This window comes from Diceros bicornis, chromosome 17 (assembly GCF_020826845.1).
Source record: "Diceros bicornis minor isolate mBicDic1 chromosome 17, mDicBic1.mat.cur, whole genome shotgun sequence".
Classification (NCBI taxonomy): domain Eukaryota; kingdom Metazoa; phylum Chordata; class Mammalia; order Perissodactyla; family Rhinocerotidae; genus Diceros; species Diceros bicornis.
In genome coordinates, this window is record NC_080756.1 from 17,074,692 (window position 1) to 17,096,384 (window position 21,693).

Sequence of the window (21,693 nt, forward strand, 5' to 3'; positions counted from 1 at the left end):
TTTATGGTATGTAAATTATACCTCAATAAAGCTGTTATATTTAAAAAAAAGAATGAGGAAGTTCTATATGTAGTGATAAGAGATGGCCCGTATATTGTTAACTGAAAAAAAGCAAGGTGACAACAGTGATAATATGCTATCTTCTGTGTAAAAAGGGAGAAAATAAGCATATATATTCGCATTGGTTAGTATTTGCGTTAAAAACTCTGAAAAGATACCCAAGAAACTAATAAAAATGGTTACCTGTAGGGATGAAGGTGGGAATGGGGCATGTGGAATGGGGTGGGGATTAGACTATTCACTATTAATATTTTTATATATTTTGATTTTGAACTACCTGAATATATTGCTTAATCAAAAATAAAAAAATTGAGAAGAAAACATAGTGAATGCAAAGCTATGATAATAAGAAAGGGGCAACTCCACCTACAGGTGATTGTCGCTGTTTATTAGTTCAGGCCGAGTGTTGCTAGCTCTTCTGATTTTTTTCACAAGAAGCTGCAAGTTTCAGTATGGACAATTATTTTTTAAAGTTTTAAAATGTACTGTGCAAGCCAAACAAAATGATGTCTGTGAGTGGGAGTTTCCTCACCATCTTCCAGTTTGTGACCAGGCTTTAGACGGTGAACTTGAACTTCAAGAGGGCGGGGCTGTGGTCTTCTGCTCTCCATTGTGCCTCTTGAGGCCACCAAAGTGCCTGGCACATACTGGATACTGAATAAATATTGGAGGGAGGGCGGGGGAGGAAGGGATCCAGCATGCAGGTAACAAAAAGTTGAGTGAGTTTTGATGGCTTTTATTTTCTCTTAAGAAATGTGAAATGAAAGAGAGAAACAGGGAAAAGGTTGATAGGTCGGTAATTTGAGAGTTATGGGGAATTTTTGAAAGAGTTGCTACAGAGCACTGGAGATAGAGCTGACGATAGAAAATTAGTGATGTTGCCAGCCCATGTAGAGCGTCCAGTTGAGCAGAGTCAGTGCTGCTGTTCTCCTCTGAAGGTGCTTACTCCTTCCCTGCAGTCCTGGGAATTCCCTTCACCTCTCTCCTGTGTTGGAGAAGTTTGCTGTGGTCTGATTCTCTATCCTTTGACTATGACCTGGTTTTGGTTTGTTTGTTTTTGTTTTATCTCTGCAAGTCTTTGGAGCCTCCATTGTTCTGGAACAAGATTATAATCTGTCTTCCTGTTGGTCATTCAGTCGATCCTTTTAATCTATCCTTCTGTTCTCCAAAGCTTTCTTTGATTTCTTCCCTCCTTTTTTCCCTTCTCCTTCTGAAACTTCTGTTAGTTGACTATTGGGCCCTTTGGATTGATCTTCTAAAATTTTTTTATCTTTTATTGTCCATCTCTTTATATTTTTGTCTTTCTGTGTGATTTTTCTTGGCTTTATTTTATTTCTGATTTTTTGTTTCAGTTGTCATATTTTGAAAATCCTAGAGCCACTTCTTTTAAATTTTTCTGGCTTTATTGAAGTATTTCCCTTGTCACTTTATTTTTTATTTATTTTTTTCTCTTTGTGAGGAAGACTGGCCCTGAGCTAACATTCGTGCCCATCTTCCTGCACTTTATTTGGGACGCCACCACAGCGTGGCTGGACAAGTGGGGCGTCGGTGTGCGCCTGGGGTCCAAACCCGGGCCGCCAGCAGCGGAGTGTGCGCACGTAACCCCTACGCCACGGGGCCAGCCCCCCCCAGAGCCACTTATTGTTCTCTGAGTATTCCTTTTTGAAAGCAACCTGTTCTCTTTATGGATGCAATATCTTGAAATTTTGAGGCTTTCTTCTGCTCCCTGCATTTCCCTTCTTCCACCAAATTGCTGTTTTCAGTTTGTCTGTTTTTACCTATGAGGTTCACGGTAGGGGCCTTCCTCAATGTCATTTCCTCGGATTAATGTCTGTGATCCTTGACTGGCTGTCTGCTCATGTTTAAGAGCGAGGCGCTAAGGCGTACTGGGAGGCCCAAGTGCATGGACAGGCCATATTGACAATGGGCATCTCCAACTAGGTGACTGGATAAGGACTGAAATGAGAGCATCTGTAGGTCTCTTTTCTGGGGCTGTTGTTTCAGTTTCTCTAGAAAACAAACCTGCTTCTTTGGAAGTAGCGGGATGGGAAGGGAGTTGCTTGGCTTGAGGGGCAGGGGGAGGAGAGTGAGGGTCTAACTGTTCCTTATACAAATTTTCATCTGATTTGCATGTTTTTAGCTATGCCCCTCTCTCCTGCCTTCTGAGATAGCTAGTGGTTTCAACCCCTGAGCCTTCCTGGGCTTCTGCCCCAAGAACCAGCTTGTTTCCTGTTGGCATAGCCCTTTGCGGCCATACTGGTTTTGATTTTCTGACGTTTGCTAAACCAGTTACCGCTTCTCATCTGCTTTCTATCTTCTCCTATTATTGACGTCTCTCACCTCTTATCTCTCTTCTGATTTGCTTTATTCTTCTGGTCCCACCGATGGAATTTTAGTGGGGTTTCAGGAAGGAGTAGGGGTAAACGTATGTGCTTAATCTGCTGTGTTTCATGGGAATGAGCGCAGAGACCATGAATTTACAGTGGTACCGATTTGAATGGTTTAGGTGGTTTTCACTAGCAGAATCCAGCCATCCTGGTGGATTTGGTGAGAGAAGGACTGGCCAGTTGGATTGAGGTTTCGCCAGGTTGCTTTGGAGGAAGGACAGTGGGGCCAGGGAGTTGAGGATTTTGGACAAAGGGTGGTTGAAACGATGGGCCATACAATCTAGGTTGTGTAAGTGAAGGAAAGAAAGATATGAGGGAGCTGACAGTTAGAGGAGTTTATGGTCTAGAAATCCCATGAAGTCAGGAAAAACTTGTGAATTTTTTAACAAACCCTGTTTGGTCCTACCAGCATCTTCTCAGCCCCTGGCTAAAGCACTCTTCCTAACTCTATTCATGTTTCTTTGCTTTATCGTTTTCACTCACCAGTTAATGTCCTTCTTGCTTTTAAAAAGAACAACTTGGGGCCGGCCCGGTGGCGCAAGCGGTGAAGTGCACGTGCTCTGCTGCGGCAGCCCAGGGTTCGCCGGTTCAGATTCCGGGGCCGCACCAATGCACCGCTTGTCAAGCCATGCTGTGGCGGCGTCCCATATAAAGTAGAGGAAGATGGGCATGGATATTAGCCCAGGGCCAGTCTTCCTCAGCAAAAAGAGGAGGATTGGCAGATGTTAGCTCAGGGCCGATCTTCCTCACAAAAAAAAAAACAGGAAAACTCTGCGGGCAGAGGCCCTTCCTTCTCTCAGGCACCCAGGGCGGGATTCTGTGTGGGGAATGAGGGTAGTGATGCCTCGCCTCCCTGTTTTCCCCTGGAGGAAACTGGGAGTGTTCGGAGCCCTCACCTCCAGATTTCATTGCTGAGCAGTGACCGAGGTGGAATGGATAAAGGAGGTGCCGGCCTGGTGGACAGAGCCATGGTCTTCCCCGCAGACCCTCTCTTCAAAGCTTTGGGAAGAGCCTCCTTCCAGCCAGAGGTCTCTTTCTTCACCAGTCATTCCCTCCTTGCAAACCCCTTGCAACCTGTTTCCCACCCCGCTGCAGCAGGAAGGTCCCCCCTGACCTGCCTGCCGTGTCCAGCAGCCCGAGCTCCTATGACCACCAGCAGATGCCTTGGAGATTGTCTCTTTAAACCCCTTATTTTATAGAAACTGAGGCCCTGAGGCGTCCTTACTCCTGCTCAGTGGTCTTTGTACTACAGCAAACTCAGTGGCTGAGAGAACCACATGTGAGGAAATGGAACAGGATGATTGGGGGCCACACACGCCTGGGTTCAAAGCCGGCTCGGCCATATACTGGCTGCATGATCTGGACAACTTAGATACATCGTGTCTCTGCAGTCTCAGTTTCCTCGTCTTTACGTGTGGGTAATAGACTTGCCCTCCACTGTCGTGAGGATTAGAATAATGCACATTAAGTACAGAGCGTGGCATATAAGCACTCCAGTGGTTCCTGTTCTTGTGAGCTCTTTCCCTCAAGCCTCTCGCCCTAAACACCCCACTGCGGCCACTGCCAGGGGAGCTGGAGTGAGCACTGGTGAAGGATTGACTCTTTCATTCTCAAGGCCTGGGCCAGCTCTCCTATTTTCCCCAAACCCACTCTACCAAGGAAGAGTTTAAGGGTAGGACCCAGGTCCCTTGGACTTGTGGTTTCAACTAGTGGGGGGTCCAGTGGTGTTGATAGTGGATTGTATCAGAGCAGCCCACTTTGAGAAAGTTTCCTCCCTTTCCACATTTTCTTTATCCTCTTGCGCCTCATTTAGGGGGTTCCCCAAGCCTTGTGTTTGCCCTTCTCTCCCTGGCCATCCCTCTGAACATCCTCTCCCGTGGGGAATGGAGCTCATCACAAGGCTTCAGCTGTCCCTTGACTCTCAAATCTGCTTTCCCTTCTAAGATCTCATCAGAGCTCTGGGCCTGACCTCCTCCCATGTGAGTGTCTGTAGTCCCAGGACACCTCCACTTGGATGAGTATTTCCAAGAAATAACCATTTTACTTTCCATCCAAGTAAAGTAACTTTACTTCCTCTTTCTGTGTTCCTATTTCTTTTAGGGGCACCATTATTTTTCCAGTCACCCAGGCATCAAACCCCAGGGTCATCTTTGACTCTTCCTTCTCCTCCGACGTAGATTCCCTAAGTGTTGCATTCAGTATTATCCAGTGAGTGGCCAAGCCTGCAGATTCCTCTTTCTGTCTTTTCCTACTGACACCACCCTTATTCAAGCGTGGATCACCTCTTGCCTGGTTTTCACCAACAGCCTGTTAATTCTTCTGCATCCTGCTGCTGTATGCTGGTCTTCTGAAAGCATCAATTTTATCACATGACTCCTTGCCACAGATCTTTCAGTGACCCCGTTTCCTGTAGGATAGAATTTAGATTCCTTGGCCTGGTTGGCACTCTGGGCTCCCCATAATCTTGTGTCGCTCTGCCGCCCTGCCTTTGCTCCTGTATCATCCTTGGAGACCCTCCCTCCAGCCAGCCAGGCGCCTTTGCTGACCTTAGAACAAGCCATACTCATTCTATTTTTTTTTTTTTTTTTGCTGAGGAGATCAGCCCTGTGCTAACATCTGCCAACCCTCCTCTTTATTTTTGCTGAGGAAGACCGGCCCTGGGCTAACATCCGTGCCCATCTTCCTCCACTTTATATGGGACGCCGCCACAGCATGGCTTGCCAAGCAGTGCGTTGGTGCCCGCCGGGGATCCGAACTGGCGAACCACGGGCCGCCGCAGCGGAGCACGCGCACTTCACCACTTGCGCCACCGGGCCAGCCCCGTGCCATACTCATTCTTGATGTAAGCTCATGGCGTTCCTTCTCTACCCCCGAATGCCTCTCTGCCTCCATTTCACCAATCCCATTTCTCCTGTCTACTTTCAAGATCCGGCTCCAGTCCCACTGCAGATCTTCCCCAGTCTTCAGCCTCCATCCATCTCTTCTTTTCCTGAATAGCACTTGGGATCAGCATCCAGCCATGCCCTGGACTGTGACTGTTGCCTGTGCATCCTGTCCTCCCAGTGGGACCGAGAGGCCTTGTCAGTCCCCAGCACCCCGTCGTGAACACAGTTGGTGCTCACTGCCAACAACCACTCTCTGTTTATTGAGCACTCTCAGCCTGCAAGGCACAGGATTACTCTTGTTTAACAAAATGCTTCCTGAGTATAACCTCCTTTCCTTCCTGCTCTAGGAGAGGGCTTTAGAAATCAGGACAGTTCTGAAAAGACTCTGGGGGTTGGGATGCTGAGAGATTAGCTTCTGAGGCCTCCCTAAACCATTTCGCCTCCGCATCTCTCTCAGGCTCCCTCCCCCTCAGTCTCCAGGGTCACCTGCAGCAGTTTCCTGCACCTGTCTCCGCTGCCCTTGTCTCCCTGGCAGCAAGTCCCCACTCTGGGTCCTTTGATTCACGGTAGGAAGCCCCTCTTCCTGCTGGCTCTCTGCTCCTCTCAACCCTGAAGTTCATGTGGCCAGTGTTTTTGCCTTTCATCTCCTTTCCTCCCTTGTCATGTCAGCTAATGATTATTCAGGGGACTTATCTTAGCCTGCTGTCCCTATCTCAAATCTGCGTAAGTTCCCTTGAGGGCAAGGGTCAAGAGGGTGCTATCACGGTCATGTGACTGCTGCCTATACCTCACTCCCTCTGCTGCCTGGTTCTAACATTCTGGAAAGCTAGCTTTGTGCCCTGCCTCCAGCTCACCTAGACAGAGACCTGAGCAGAAACGTAAGCCTCTCATCTGTGCCTCAGGTGGGCAATGGCCGCTAGATTCACCTGCTCAGCGCTAACTGCCTTCTTCTTTCCCACCCGTTTCTGCCAGCTTTCTCCCTGGATGCTTCACTTGCCCTTGTCTGTACAGTGAAGGCTGGGTCTGAGCTGTGGGACTGGGACCTTAGACCCATGATGGAGTTGGGGTTCTTGCTGGTTAGGTCCAGGTGGGGTACAGTGGCTGAGAAGGGAATGACTCCTGCTCTGCCCACAGATTTATCCTGATGGCTGACTCCAAACCACTCCTCTCCCTTGATGGGGACCCTGTGGCTGTAGAAGCCTTGCTCCGGGATGTGTTTGGGATTGTCATGGATGAGGTCATTCGGAAAGGGACCAGCGCCTCTGAGAAGGTGGGTCCTTTCTCCCTCCTCCTCCTCCTGCCCATCAGACCTGGCTCAGAACCTTCCTCTTCCCACCAGGCTTCTCCTCAGAATTCATCGCTGTCTCACTGTGGGCCTCAGGGGTCACAGACTGTGTTTATTTACCCTGTTCCATGTGCGGCTTTGAAAATATTCCTAACTTGTTTTAAGTGCAAGGTGGCGGTGTCTTGTGTCTGCTGAGATGTGGTTTGGGCAGCCAGTCAGTGGGGTATCTAAGGCCCCAGAGTCTCCCACTTCTCCTCCTAGGTCTGTGAGTGGAAGGAGCCGGAGGAGTTGAAGCAGCTGCTGGATCTGGAGCTGCGGAGCTGGGGAGAGTCGCGGGAGCAGATTCTGGAGCGGTGCCGGGCGGTGATGCGCTACAGTGTGAAGACCTGTGGGTCCTGGTTCTGGCGGGAGGGTGTGGAGTGTGTACCTGGCTCCACTCTGAGCTCCCTGCCCTCCTTCTCCAGGTCACCCTCACTTCTTCAACCAGCTCTTCTCAGGGTTGGATCCCCATGCTCTGGCTGGGCGCATTGTCACCGAGAGCCTTAATACCAGCCAGTGAGCCTCCCAAGGCCCCTTCACTCCACCCACAAAGGATTCGGGTTTGCAGGAGACATACCCTAGGGGTGGGGGAGGAGAATGGTTTTTGCCCCCTCTCTGTTTTCTGGGAATCTCTGCTGGCAGTCTTTCCCCTCGGGCCCTTTGGGCTCCCTTCCTCCAAGCTTTCTAAGGCCTCCTGACCCATTTTTTCTCACTTGCTTCCCTGATTCTTTGTCATCAACTCGTTCCCCACTGTGGACCCTTCCCTCACTCATTCTCTCCCACTCCTCTGAGTCTGGTCTGGACGGCCCTCCCTGTCTTCCCTTTTCTCATCGTTCCCTCTTTGGCAGGTACACTTATGAAATTGCCCCCGTGTTTGTGCTCATGGAAGAAGAGGTGCTGAAGAAACTCCGGGCCCTGGTGGGCTGGAGCTCTGGCGATGGGGTCTTCTGCCCTGGTATGTGAGAAGGAGGGGGGCCTTCCTTTGGCCTTTTTTAGGGTTCTGCCTCCCGCATCATTCTCTGGCTCTAAGCTGGCAGGGAGGGGTGATTTCTCTTTGCTTTCTCTCCAGCTGGGCTGGGGCCAAACTGGAGAGAAACTGCCCAGTCCCCTGAATCCTCGTGTTTACCCAACAGTCCGTGGGATCAGCGCTCCAGCGCCTGTGCTCTCTGGGCGGGGGCGCCGCTGTCCTGGGGGCAGCCTAGGATATGGAGGGGGTGGTCAGGGGGACCTGCGGTTCCCGGGGCCATTCTGGGTTGTCAGTGTGTTCTGAGTCGTCAGCGTGCCATGGGAATTCGTGGCCTGAGAGCTAATCACTCATGCTTCTTTGATCAGTTCTGGGTGGAGAGGTCAGGGAAGGCAAGCTCTAGTTTTGACCCACTGCCCCTCCCTCTTGCCACCACCCCTTTCCTGTGACAGGTGGCTCCATCTCCAACATGTATGCCGTGAACCTGGCCCGCTATCAGCGCTTCCCGGATTGCAAGCAGAGGGGCCTCCGGGCCCTGCCGCCCCTGGCCCTCTTCACATCAGAGGAGGTGGGAAGAGGCACAGGCCTCCCCTGGGCTCCTGATTCTAGTCTCCAGCCAGCTGAGTCGGAGACCTATCTCCTCTGGGCCAACCTGCCCCCGGGCAGATGTGCTTCCTTCCAATCAAGGGGGCTGAGTTCACGCTCCCGTTCACCTTGCCTTCTGTCTGGAGTGGTGGAGGGGCAAAGATTGCGGTGCACACAGTCCACACCCTTTCAGCTCAGGGTGTGGTCCATGGACTAGCAGCATCAGCATCACCTGGGAGCTTGTTAGAAATGCAGAATCTCGACCCCCACCCCAGACCTACTGAATATGAATCTGCATTTTAACCAGACACCTTGGTGATTCATAGGAGCGTGAACATTTGAGAAGCCGTGGTCTACAGGTCTCATCTCTTGCAAGTCACACTTACCTGTCTGTCTCTCCCAATCCTCCCTGCCCTCTTGCCCCTAGCCTAATTGCCCTCTGCCTTCCTCCACAGTGTCATTACTCCATCAAGAAGGGAGCTGCTTTTCTGGGACTTGGCACTGACAGTGTCCGAGTGGTCAAGGCAGATGAGAGGTGAAGGTCCTTCTGTCCACATGGCTCAGACCCAGCCTGGCTCAGTGTACCTGCCTGCTGCCAGAAGCTCTGGCCTCAGGCCCATGCCCCTGGTGGACTTCTCTCCCCTCTCTGTCCCTGCAGAATTGCTACTTCTGTCACCAGTGCCTGCTAGAGCCTGCTGCCCCGTCTCTGAGATCTGTTTACCCCTCCTAGGGAAAAGTCAGCATTGTGGCCTCTGCATTGCCAACCCCACATTACCCTGCTTTCAACAGTTTGCCTCCTAGCCTGGAGAACCTCTTACTTCTCTACCCACTCAATTTTCTTTTCCAGAGGGAAAATGATCCCTGAGGATCTGGAGAGGCAGATCAGTCTGGCCGAGGCAGAGGTGAGTGAGTGAGGGGCACTGGGGCAGTGGAGCAGGACCCCTCTGTCCCTTTCTTGGAGGGTTCTTTGGACTCCCCCTACTCAGGGCACCCGTCATCCCTCTCCTTGATCTCCATGCCTGTCTTCCCTGGGGCTGAAGTGATCTGTGGGGAACCTGAGGGGCGAGGATGCTCTGCGGTGCTCTCAGGGACTCTGCTGATATCACAGGCAGGAGCAGAGCCCAAGAGGCAGGAGCAGGACTGAGTCCCAGGTGGCACCACAGGAAGGCTGTTGGGTCTTTTGTGAAGAGCTTCTTTTACTCAGCATAAGAAGTGTAGTGTAGCGTGGAAGGTTCAGTGAGCTGGGAGGGTCTATGCAGGGAGAAGCTCAGGAAGATGTGCAGCCCAGGGCCGGCCCCGTGGCTTAGCAGTTCAGAGTGCGCGCTCCACTACTGGCGGCCCGGGTTCGGATCCCAGGCGCGCACCGACGCACTGCTTCTCCAGCCATGCTGAGGCCGCGTCCCACATACAGCAACTAGAAGGATGTGCAACTATGACATACAACTATCTACTGGGGCTTTGGGGGAAAAAAAAAGGAGGAGGATTGGCAATAGATGTTAGCTCAGAGCTGATCTTCCTCACAAAAAAAAAAAAAAAAAAGATGTGCAGCCCAGTGGTGAGGGGTGCAGGCTTTGAGCTGTGGGAAATGTGGGGGCACCCACACTCTCCTCCACACTGGGGGGATATGTGAACTGCTGTAGCCATCATGGAGGGCATTTTGGTACCGTCTATACAATTTTTTTTGCTTCCTCTGGGTAAGATTTGCCCTGAGCTAAGATCTGTTGCCAGTCTTCCTCTTTTTGTATGTTAGCCATTGCTACAGCATAGCCACTGACAGACGAGTGGTATAGGTTCATGTCCAGGAACTGAGCCCGGGCAGCCAATGCAGAGCACACCGAACTTAACCACTAGGCCACTGGGGCTGGCCCCATACAATTTTTAAATGTATCTATCCACTGATTCAGAGTCCCACTGCCAGGGTTTATTCTGTAAATCATCATCACAAGTGCTTAGAATTCTGTGCACTGGAACAAAGTGTAAAATTAAAAAAAAAAATTTTAAATGCCCACCAATAGATAAATTATGGTATATCTTTGTGTCTCAGTTTCTTCCTTTGTAGAATGAGCATAATATAGAACTTACCACATAGGGTTGTTGTAAGGATTAAATGAATTAGTGTATGTAAAGCACTGAGAAGAGTGAAACACTGTATAAATATTAGCTGCCATCGTTATTTTTGTTGTTATTGTTATTGGAATACTACGTAGCCAATTAAAAGAATAAGGTGGGAATATATAGAGTAACCTGAAAATACCTCTACTATATATTTAAGTATATATTGCAGTATAGAGTGGACACTTTGAGCCTACTGTTATTTAGAACAATATGTGTTTATTGATATATGGGTATTACCTCTGAGTAGCAATATGAGCAGCAATTAGAATAGTGGAGTACCACTTTCATTGTATAAACTTCTTTTGGTAATAGCTTTATTGAGGTGTAATTCACATGCCTTACAACTCACTCATTTATAGTATACAATTCAATGGTTTTTAACATATTTACAGAGTAGTGCAACCATCACTACGATCAATATTAGAACATTTTCATCACCCCAAAAAGAAATTCCATAACCTTTAGCCATCAATCCCCAATTCTTCCATAGCTCCCATTAAGCAACCTCTAATCTACTTTGTGTCTCTATGGGTTTGCCTATTTTGGATTTTTCACATAAATGGAATCAAACTATACACGGTCTTTTGTGATGAACTTCTTTTACTTAGCATAATGTCTTCAAAATTCATCCATGTTGTAGCGTGTAAGAGTACTTCATTCTTCCTTATTGTTGAATAATATTTCATTGTATGGGGTATACTACATTTTATTTACCCATTCATCAGTTGATGGACATTTGGGTTGTTTCCACTTTTTAGCTATTATGAATAATGCTGCTCTGAACATTTATATACAAGTTTTTGTGTGAACATGTTTTCATTTCTCTTGGTTATATACCTGGGAGTGGAAATGCTGAGTCATCTAATAACTATATTTAACCTTTGAGGAGCTGCCAGACTGTTTTCCAAAGTGGCTGCACCAGTTCACAGTCCCACCGGCAGTGTATGGGGGTTCCAGTTTCTCCACATCTTCACCAGCACTTGTTATTTCTCTTTTTGATTGAGTCATCTTAGTGGGTGTGAAGTGGTACCTGTGGTTTTGATTTGCATTTCCCTGCTGACTAATATGTTGAGCATCTTATCATGTGCTTATTGGCCATTTGTATGTCTTCTTTGGAGAAATGTCTATGCAGATCCTTTGCCCAGTTTTTACTTGGGTTTTCTTTTCTTTTTTCTTTGTTTTTTTTTTTTGGCTGAGGAAGATTCACCCTGAGCTAACATCTACTTCCAATCTTCCTTTTTTTTTTGGTGAGGAAGATTAGCCCTGAGCTAACATCTGTTGCCAATCCTCCTTTTTTTTTGCTTAGGAAGATTGGCCCTGGGCTAACATCTGTGCCCATCTTCCTCTACTTTATATGTGGGATGTCTGCCACAGCATGGCTTGATAAGCAGTGTGTAGGTCCATGCCCGGGATCTGAACCTGCAAATCCTGGGCCACTGAAGTGGAGCGCGCAAACTTAACCACTACGCCACCAGGCTGACCCCAAATCTTCCTCTTTTTGTATGTGAGCCACTGCCACAGCATGGCCACTGACAAATGAGTGGTGTAGGTCTGTGCCTGGGAACTGAACCTGGGCCGCCGAAGTGGAGCACCCCGAACGTAACCATTGGGCCACCGGAGCTGGCCCTGTGTTGTCTTTTATTATTGAGGTGTAAGAGTTCTTCATCTATTCTAGATATAGGTCCCTTATCAGATATATGATTTGCAGATATCTCCTTCCATTCTATAGGTTGTCTTTTCACGTTCTTGAAAGTGTCATTTGAAGCACAAAAGTTTTAAATTTTGATAAGGTCCAATTTATCTATGTTTTCTTTGGTTGCTTGTACTTTTGGTGTCATATGTAAGAAGGCTTTGCCTAACCCAAGCTCACAAAGATTTACTCCTACAGTTTCATGTAAGAGTTGTATAGTTTTAACTCTTACATTTAGTTCTGTGATCCATTATGAGTTAATTTTTGTGTGTGATGTGAGAAAGGGGTCCAGCTTCATTCTTTTGCATGTGGTTATCCACTTGTCCCAGCACCATTTGTGAAAAGACCATTTTTTCCCCCAGTGAATTGTCTTGGCATCCTTGTTGAAAGTCAGTTGACTGTAAATGTGAAAGGTTATTTCTGCATTCTCAATCTCTTCCTTTGATCTGCATGTCTATACTGTCGACCACATTATCTGTATTAAGGTAGCTTTGTAGTAAGTTTTGAAATCAGGAAATGTGAGTCCTCCAAATTTGTTCCTTTTCCGGGTGGGTTTGGCTGTTCTGGGTCCCTTAAATTTCCACATGAATTTTAGGATCAGGTCGACAATTTCTGCAGAGAAGTCACCTGGGATTTTGATAGGAATTGTGTTCGGTCTGAGATTCATGAACATGCAATGTCTTCCCATTTATTTAGGTCTTCTTTGATTCTTTCAACAGTGGTTTGTGGTTTTCAGAGTATACGTTTTGCACTTCTTTTGTTAAATTTATTTCTAAGTATTTTATTCTTTTTGATGTTCTTGGAAATGAGATTTTCTTAATTTGATTTTTGGATTGTTCATCGCTAATGTATAGAAATACAATTGATTTTTGAGTATTCATCTTGTACCCTGCAAACTTGCTGAACTCATTTGTTAATTTTCATAGTTTTTTAGTGGATTCCTTAGGATTTTCTAGATATGATATCATGTTATCTATAAGTAGAGATAGTTTTGCTTTTTTCCTTTCCAATCCAGATGACTCTGATCTATTTTCTTACCTAATTGCCCTGCTAGAACCTCAGTACCATGTTGAATAGAGGTGGGGAGAGTGGACATCTTGGCTTGTTCCTGATCTTAGGGGGAAGGCTTTCAGTCTTTCACCATTGAATATGACGTTACCTGTGGATTTTTCGTAGATGCCCTTTACCAGGTTGAAGACGTTCCCTTCGCTTCCTAGTTTGTTGAGTGTTTTTTATCATGAAAGTGTTCGGTTTTGTCAAATGTTTTTTCTTTGTCTGTTGAGATGATCAATAGAGTACATTGACATGTGTTTTTTCCCTTTATTTTATTGATGGAGGGTATTACATTAATTGATTTTTGGATGTTAAACCAAGCTTGCCCTCCTGGGGCAAATCCTGCTTTGTCTTGTTGTGTCATTCTTTTTAGATGTTGCTGATTTTAGTTTGCTGGTGTTTTGTAGATTTTTATGTCTATATTTATAAGAGATAATGTCTGTAGTTTTCTTTTCTTGTGGTGTTTTTTCTGGTATTGGTATCAGGGAAATACTTGCCTCATAGGATGATTTCAGAAGAATTCCCTCTTCTTCCGTTTTTTGGAAGTTTGTGAAGAACTGGCATCGGTTCTTTTTTAAATGTTTTGTGGAATTCATCAGTGAAGCCGTCTGAGCCTGGGCTTTTCTTTGTGGTAGTTTTTTGACTACTAATTCAATTTCCTCATAAACTTTTGTACTATTAGAATTTTTAAAATTGCGTTTTGATCTTCCAGTAAGACATTAAAATTTTTTGAGAGTATGAGCTTTGGAAATAAGGCCATCAAACAGACCTAAGTTTGAATCCCATCTCTGGAGCTTCGGCTTGGGGGCAGGTTTCTTAACACCTCTGACTCTCTGTCCGCACCTGCAAATTGAAGGGGACAGTGAAACATTGTAGGTTGAAAGGGCCCAGGTCAGACATGCGAGGAGTTTAGAGCTGGTCCCTGGCGCCAGGCTCGGGGTAGCTTTTGAGATGATGTCACAGCCTCTTTCTCCCTCTGCATTTTTGCCGTAGGGTGCTCTGCCATTCCTGGTCACTGCCACCTCTGGCACGACCGTGCTGGGAGCCTTTGATCCCCTGGAGGCAATTGCTGACGTGTGCCAGCGTCACGGGCTGTGGCTCCATGTGGATGTGAGTGGGGCTTGGGGCTGAGGGTGGGGTGGGCTGAGCTGAGGCCAAGGCCCACGTTGTTTCTTCTGCTCCACAGGCCGCCTGGGGTGGGAGTGTCCTGCTCTCACAGACACATAGACATCTCCTGGATGGGATCCAGAGGTGCGTACTGCCCCCTACTCCCTGAATCTCACCCTTGAAATCCTTGATCCAGAGAATAGTCGTGGACTAGGGAGCTTCAGATGGGAGTGGGGAGAGGAGGTTGGTAGGAGGGGAGGTTGGAGAGACGGTTGATTGGGGCTGGGAGGTCAGACGTCAGGCATGGGAATTCTTCCTGACTGCTGAGCTGGAGGGAGACCGAGCCCCTTTACTGGAGATCCAGAAAAGGAGGGCGGCTCTGGTTGGGCAGCTGACCAAGAGGAGGAACCAGCTGCCCCAACTTTGCTATGCCGCCCTCCCAGGGCTGACTCCGTGGCCTGGAATCCTCACAAGCTCCTCTCGGCAGGCCTGCAGTGCTCAGTTCTTCTTCTCCGGGATACCTCGGTGGGTCTGCCCACACCCCTGTCCTGGCTCCACCTCTCACACTGGACCTCTGTCTTCTTTTCTATCCCACCTTAGAGAGGGGCCTGGCCTTACTATGTTCTTGCCATCCCATCTGAAGCTGAATATCTGTGACCACCCTAATCCCCTGTAGTGGGCTCCCCCACTCCCTTTGTGGCCTGTCTTCATGCAAAGGAAGAATTTCCAGCTTGAAGTTGTAATCAAAGGAATCCTGGGTCAAGTTTGGGAAGAACTCTGGGTATTGGGAGAAAACCCAGAGAAAGGGGTCTGAGTCAGCCAGCAGCCTTCCCATCAGTGCCGCCTGGTGCCAGGGAAAGAAGTGGGTGGGCTGAGCTAAGAAATCCCCCGGTGCAGCCCTGGGGAAACCTTGGTGCAGAGGGTGGGGTCTGACAGTCTCCCCACCTCCCCCCCCAGAACCTGCTCAAGCGCTGCCACGGGTCCCAGGCCAGCTACCTCTTCCAGCAGGACAAGTTCTACGACGTGGCTCTGGACACAGGAGACAAGGTGGTGCAGTGTGGCCGCCGCGTGGACTGTCTGAAGCTGTGGCTCATGTGGAAGGCACAGGGCGGGCAAGGGCTGGAGCAGCGTGTGGACCAGGCCTTTGCCCTTGCCCGGTAGGAGTGGGGAGTGGTCCCAGTTTCCCTCCCCAGGACCCGTCCTCCACACCCCTCTCCTGCTCTCAGTGTCTCTTGGCTCATTCTCTGGGTCTCTTTTGTTTCTGTGTCTCCTCCATCTGTGATTTCTCTCTCTGTTCGCAGGTACCTGGTAGAGGAATTGAAGAAGCGGGAAGGATTTGAGTTGGTCATGGAGGTAGGACCAACCCTGTGCTCTTTTGCATCCCCCTGTTCCGCCAGCCTGTCCCACACGCAGAGCCCTGATGGGGGAAGAGGGGCAGTGGGAGGGGACGGTCTCCCTTCCTCAGCTTACACCTTCCCCTCCCTCATTCCTCCCAGCCCGAGTTTGTCAATGTGTGTTTCTGGTTCGTTCCCCCCAGCCTGCGGGGGAAGCAGGGGAGTCCGGATTACAGTGAAAGGCTGGCTAAGGTAGGCTCTCTCTTCGAGGCTGTGGTTAACCCAGTTTAGGAACTGGTGCGGCTGGTGCATTTCTGCCCCCTGCTGGCTGTGACTGGCATGGCAGGGCCCTTGGCTAGTCTTGCTTCTGAGGTGGGGACGTGAACTGGAAGACACCCATTTGTCCTCATTTCTGTCGGGGTGGGGATGGGGAATAAGGTATATTTCTGGAAAGTAAGAAGAAGATAGAGGGGGCATGACAGGGGAAGTCACCAGTGTGCAGTACAGCAACCCCGTGCTGGGAGTTCTGCTGGGAGCTCAGGCCCAGGACAGAGACGTGAGGCAGAAAGATCACGGAAGATGCTGGGGACAGCACAGCCCCGTGAGGCCAGTCCACATGTGCCCCCTAGAGGCGAGGAGATCTGTCACGTCCTGGTCCCTAAGGATAGATTGGTACTAGGTGCTGCAGATGATCCAAAAGAACAAGAACGTTCTTGCCCTTAGGGAGGTATTATTTTAAAAAACAAGAGTTACCTATTAGAAACCAGTGTGTTCAAGGTAGTCTTGTAAATTACATCTTCGATCACAGGGTACAGATCAAAATATTACAGGAATTCAGAGAGGGGAGGAGAAGGTGTTAAGGATGACTAAGGCTTGAAGTTAGACTACAGCAGCGTTGGGATTCTGGGAAAAGTCAGGACTTGGCAGAAGACGGCCCCTGTGACAACTTGGAGATAGGTGAAATGGGGAATAATGCAGAAGGTGGAGAAGGCCAAGCAGGTTGGATGTGGTGGAAAAGGTAAACTGGGGCCACGGTCAGGCTCACAGCAGTGAGAGCTGCATTGCTAGTGGGAGGGTGGCTGGGTGGGAGGGAAACGCATCTGGGGGCCGAGCTGGAAGCCAGCACAGCCCCTCACCTGACCCCGGGCTGCAGCTGGATGCTCTCCCCACCCTTCCACAGGTGGCCCCGGTACTTAAAGAGCGCATGATGAAGGAGGGCTCCATGATGATTGGCTACCAGCCCCATGGGACCCGGGGCAACTTTTTCCGCATGGTCGTCGCCAACCCCGCCCTGACCCGGGCTGATATGGACTTCCTCCTCAACGAGCTGGAACGGCTAGGCCGGGACCTCTGAGCCCTCTCCTCCTTGCTGCTGCCCTTGGCATCCCCCGCCCGCTCCCCGTGTGTTCCCTCCCTATTCTCAAGAACAACCTTTCTGGGAAACACAGTGGTCTTAACAATGTTTATATACTTACCCACTAACTCTCCTATTCAATATTTGATATTAGGAAAATGTTTAAATAAATAGTATATCCATATGGTAGGATGTTATTCTGCCATTAAAATTATGTTTACAAAGAAGATTTTTATTGATATGAGAAAAAATAATTTTAATATAATGTTATGTTGAAAAAACTGGATATAAGACTTTATATATAGTAACATCTGAACTATATTCAAAAATACATAGGAAAAGACTGATGAAATGAAATGAAAATGAAATATGAAATATATGCCAAATAATAATAATAATAGTTTTCCCTGGGATGGAATTATAGGCACTTTAAAAATGAACTTCTTTATACCTTTTGTGTCCCCCCTTCTATTATATAATGAATATGCATAACTTTTGTAATAGGAAAATAATAAAGTTAAAATTTCAACTGTATTATTTTGGTTATGTTTTGAAGTTTGTTACCTTTCAACCAAATAATGGAGAATGCAAATTTATTTTTTTAAAAAGGCAAGTGTAAGAGAGGCTAAGAAGAGGAACATTTTTTTACCCAAAAATCTTTAGTGGTAGGGGAAGGACCAAAAGTGGAGTCACCCTAAAATTAATTGTACTTTACTGACATTGAAGACAAAACAGGCACTGATTATGTCTTGAGACCAGAGCCTTGTCCACTTAACCACTCTTGAAAAATCCTCACCCGCGCCCACACACGCACACACAGAGTAAGAATTTTCCTTCTGTAATCTAAACAACAGAAACAAAGAAAAAAACCCAGCAACCAAACCAACCACTGTTCTGTCTTCTGGTATTGCTATTGTCTTACATAAAAACATGCAATTGACACTTACCGTCCAGGGCTGGTGTTGCTTCTCAGTCACTTTTTTGGGAAAGAGGCATTTGGCTACACAAGTTATTAAGGACAAGTGGCAAGTTTACCAGAACTTTTTGTTATTTCCAATTCCTAAAAATACCGTTTATGAAAACAATAACGTGGTCATGTAAAAGTCATCCAAAGTTATTTGAAGAGGCAAATACAGACTGTACAAACCACAGCAAAAGAACATCTGAATCTCAGACCCAGCTCTCTTGACCATTTGGGGGAAAAAAACCCAAGAACCTTTCAATTCATAAATTACTAGTAATGCCCCTATAAACTTGTTATTCTTCTTATAAATGGTGTTTCAATTTCTTCCAAATAATCAAATTGTTTTGAGAGTATTAATAATTAACTCCAAGCCCTGATCTGAAAGAGTTCTATATATCTGCAAAGTGTGTTAAACATAGTAAAAAAAAAAAAAAAAAGGCAAACTAAAGAAATCCTTATTTTCAACTCAAAGCAAAGCCAGAAAGCAAAAACAGAAACAAAATCTTCAAATTCCTTGAATCATGTTCATTTAAGAAATATTTTTAAGAGAAGGCCAGAAGGACAGGGCATATTTTTCCCCATCTCTATAAAACTGATGCTTCTTTTCCTCTGTTCCCAAAATCAAACCTCAAGATCTCTGGATACAATGTGGCAGCCACTTGCTTCCTCTCTCGGTCAACATTTACTGAGCTCCTGCCGTGTGTAATTCCTTTCCCTGCCTTCAAAGAGTTTAGGATTTAAGCAGTCATCCCTCAACCAAGGCATGGCCCTGCTCCAGGGCCTTTGCATCTGCTGTCCTCTTTTGCCTCAATATTTATCCATCTACATGGTTCCTTCCCTCATTGCCTTTAGATTTTTGTTCAGATGTCACCTCCTTAGTGAAGCCTTCTTTGAATGTTCTATTTAAAATCACATTTTCACCCTCTATGCTTGTATTTGCTATTCCCTCATCTGCCCTGTTGTTCTCCATGGCAAGTATAAGCATCTGGCATACTCTATATTTATTTTATATATATATTTTTTTTTCTTTTTTTTTCTGTCTCACCTGACTAGAATGTAAGCTCTGGGAGCAGCGATTTTGTATCACTGCCTCCTGAAACGGAGTCTGGTACTTACTAGGTGGGTAATATTGAGTGAATGGTTAATGGTATTAGTTGACTTGCTCTCAGACACATAAATTTTAGGTGGTGGAGTCAAAGCCAAATTCAGACCATTTTCCTCCAGCTCTTAAGCATGGGCCTAGCCTGCTTCTGTGGACAGGTGTGCATAATTCATAGGTGTGTGGGTGCTGGGCCGTTTTATTAACCATGGATGCTGTGGATCCACTGCCTGCAGGAGGATGAAGCCACGTGCAGGCTCAGTCACCCATCTTGTCCTTGGCCTGGGGAAATCGTATTTCCACCAAAGATGAAACAAGGACTTTGGGAACACCTGGGTGGGTTGCAATGCTGGATTGGTTTTTGTTTGTTTGTTTGTTTAAAGGGGTCAAAATATTCAAGAGGCCAGCCTCCACGAGGCTGGGAAGGGAAGATGGTGCCTTCACAGGGAGATAGGCCAGGAGCTGGGGGCCTAAAAGCTGGGTGGGGCAACTATGATTTGGCAGCTCTTGAGGTTCAGGGCAAGACCCTTCATAGGAAAGGGAGCAAGCTACAGTCATGTCAGAATCTGATTGGACACTTAGAACTGTTCTTATGCACCTAGGTCCTCATTTGGCTATTTCTCTTCTGTTTATGTACCTTCAAAAAATCTTTCATTTTGAAATAATTTGAAACTTATAGAAAGGTTGCAAGAATAGTTACGGAGAACTTCCATATGCTCTACCTAAATTTATCAATTTTTCACGTTTTGACAAATTTCCTTTGTCATTCTCTGTGTGTACCATAATTTATCTTTTTCTCAACCATTTGAGAGTTGGTTGCATACAATATGCCCCTTTATCTCTTAATATTCTGGCACATATTCCCTAAGAACAAAAATATTATCTTAAGTAACGTTGGTACAGTTATAAAATTCAGGAAATTTAACATTGACACTATACTTTGATTAAGTCCAGATTCCAAAAGTGTCAGTTGTCCCAATAATGCCCTTTATGGCCTTTTTCCCTCCAGTATGCCATCCCAGTCCAGGGTCATGTGTTGCATTCTGTTGCCATGTCTCTGTCTCCTTTAATCTAAAATTGTCCCTCAGCCTCTGTTTGTCATTAGTGACATTGACATTTTTAAAGAATACAGGCCAGTTATTTTATAGAATGTTCATCAGTTTGTTCCTAATGTCTCCTCACGACTGGATTCAGGCTATGCATTCTGAGGTGGAATATGACATGAGTCACGTGTGCCCTTTTCAGGGAAGCACGTCCCGAGGTCCACAATGTCCATCTGCTCCTTATTGGTGATGTAATTTTGATCAATGTCAGAATTGGTCAAGGTGTTGTCTGGGTTCTCCATGGTATAGTTACTATTTTCCCCTTTGCAACGAATCAACAATCTGTGAGGAGACATCTTGAGATTATGCAAATAACCTGCTCCTCTTCATGCTTTTCCCACCTAGACTTACTATCCACTCATGATTCTTGCCCAAGCAACTTTAATCATAATGGTTGCAAAATGATGATTTTCTAACTCCAACATTCTCTCTACTTTTATCATTTGGCGTTCAACTGTAAAGAAGAGCCCACCCTTCTCCTTATTCATTCATCCATCTATTTATTATCAATATGGACCCTTGTTTTATTCAATAAATTACAATTTACTTCTATCCTTACTTATTTTAATGCTCCAATTGCCCCAGTTTTGACCATAGGGACCATATCATCTGGGTCCCATGTCCTTTTGACATAACCTTTTTTTTTTTTTTTAAAGCACTGCCTTTTTTCCTGGCACAACAAAAATGTTCCAGGCTTATCTTGTCCCTTCTCTGCCCCAGTCTTGAATCAGCCGTGTCTTCAATGAGCCCTGATTCCTTTTAGTGGAGAATGACATTTAGAAACCACAGTCTGGGCACCAGGAGTGTTTATAGTTGCTGGATATACTCACGTACTTTTAAAATTTAAACCAACATCCTTTTGGATCTCTCAACCCATCTTAACTGTGCTGTGGGAAACAAAGCGCCAGAGCTTTAAAGGGGGAAGTGATGTGCCTCTGGGAGCTAGCACAGGGGAGCAGAGAGAAAGGATTGATAACCTAGGGTGGTAGGTGGGGAGTGAGGTAGAGTTGGGGTGCCTCGTTGAATCATCTCTTTTTTTTTTAGAGAGTTTTTTTTATGTGGAGAACCTTGCAGGTTGGGTTTTGTATAAAGATGGCAATGTTCTTACAATCCCTGGTCTGGCATTAGCATTACAAGTTCCGTAGAATTATGGGTCTTGGAGTTGAAAGGCAAGCACAAGTACTCACATGGTACATCCTTGGCCTTTAGGCAGATTTTTCAACCTGTATTTTACAAATCAGGCAGCTGAGGCTGGGCAAAGCTAAGGTTCTTGACAAGGTCACAAAAGTGTCTGTCTCTTAAGCAGAAGACGTATTTTATTTTAAAGAATCTCATTTGTTTATATGAGCCACCGTCTCTTTAATTTTATCCCCTCAAAGACAACAATTCTGTGCTTTCTTTTCTAGACTGACAATTTCTCCACATGTTAAAGGAATCCAGTAGTAGTCTGATGGCCTAGTTTGGAAAAATTCCTGAAGTTCACTCTGGTACCAACGTAATTAGCTTGCACATTCCCTTAGTTTGTAGCATGTTATTTTTGTTTTTTTCTTATAACCACTTACATTTTAAAGTTGGCTCAGAGGTTTAAGTGTTTTTAGTCTCAACTGGAATGCTGTTCCCTTCCGCCAGGGAGACAGATAGACTTGAGGATTATATATGCTAGGTATTG

The 21,693-nt window shown here is 46.5% G+C and overlaps 1 protein-coding gene across 8 annotated transcripts in view; it reads left to right on the top strand.

The window, feature by feature from the left end:
• CSAD (cysteine sulfinic acid decarboxylase) overlaps positions 1-17,392 on the top strand; it is a 26,338-nt gene extending 8,946 nt beyond the window's left edge. For 3 of the 8 annotated variants that reach the window (XM_058558146.1, XM_058558151.1, XM_058558145.1), the window contains 14 exons: positions 6,467-6,602; positions 6,879-7,005; positions 7,082-7,172; positions 7,505-7,611; positions 8,073-8,188; positions 8,661-8,740; positions 9,053-9,107; positions 14,057-14,173; positions 14,250-14,314; positions 14,614-14,695; positions 15,128-15,327; positions 15,472-15,523; positions 15,667-15,756; positions 16,685-17,392. In XM_058558146.1, the coding sequence (XP_058414129.1) occupies positions 6,477-6,602; positions 6,879-7,005; positions 7,082-7,172; positions 7,505-7,611; positions 8,073-8,188; positions 8,661-8,740; positions 9,053-9,107; positions 14,057-14,173; positions 14,250-14,314; positions 14,614-14,695; positions 15,128-15,327; positions 15,472-15,523; positions 15,667-15,756; positions 16,685-16,858 (1,482 nt within the window). In that variant the 5' untranslated portion in view covers positions 6,467-6,476 and the 3' untranslated portion in view covers positions 16,859-17,392. Of the gene's footprint in view, positions 1-5,048; positions 5,290-6,210; positions 6,235-6,466; positions 6,603-6,878; positions 7,006-7,081; positions 7,173-7,504; positions 7,612-8,072; positions 8,189-8,660; positions 8,741-9,052; positions 9,108-14,056; positions 14,174-14,249; positions 14,315-14,613; positions 14,696-15,127; positions 15,328-15,471; positions 15,524-15,666; positions 15,757-16,684 lie in introns of those variants that run through there. The other 5 variants (XM_058558147.1, XM_058558148.1, XM_058558149.1 and 2 more) reach the window with 5 other exon arrangements.
• The last annotated feature ends 4,301 nt before the right edge of the window (positions 17,393-21,693 follow it).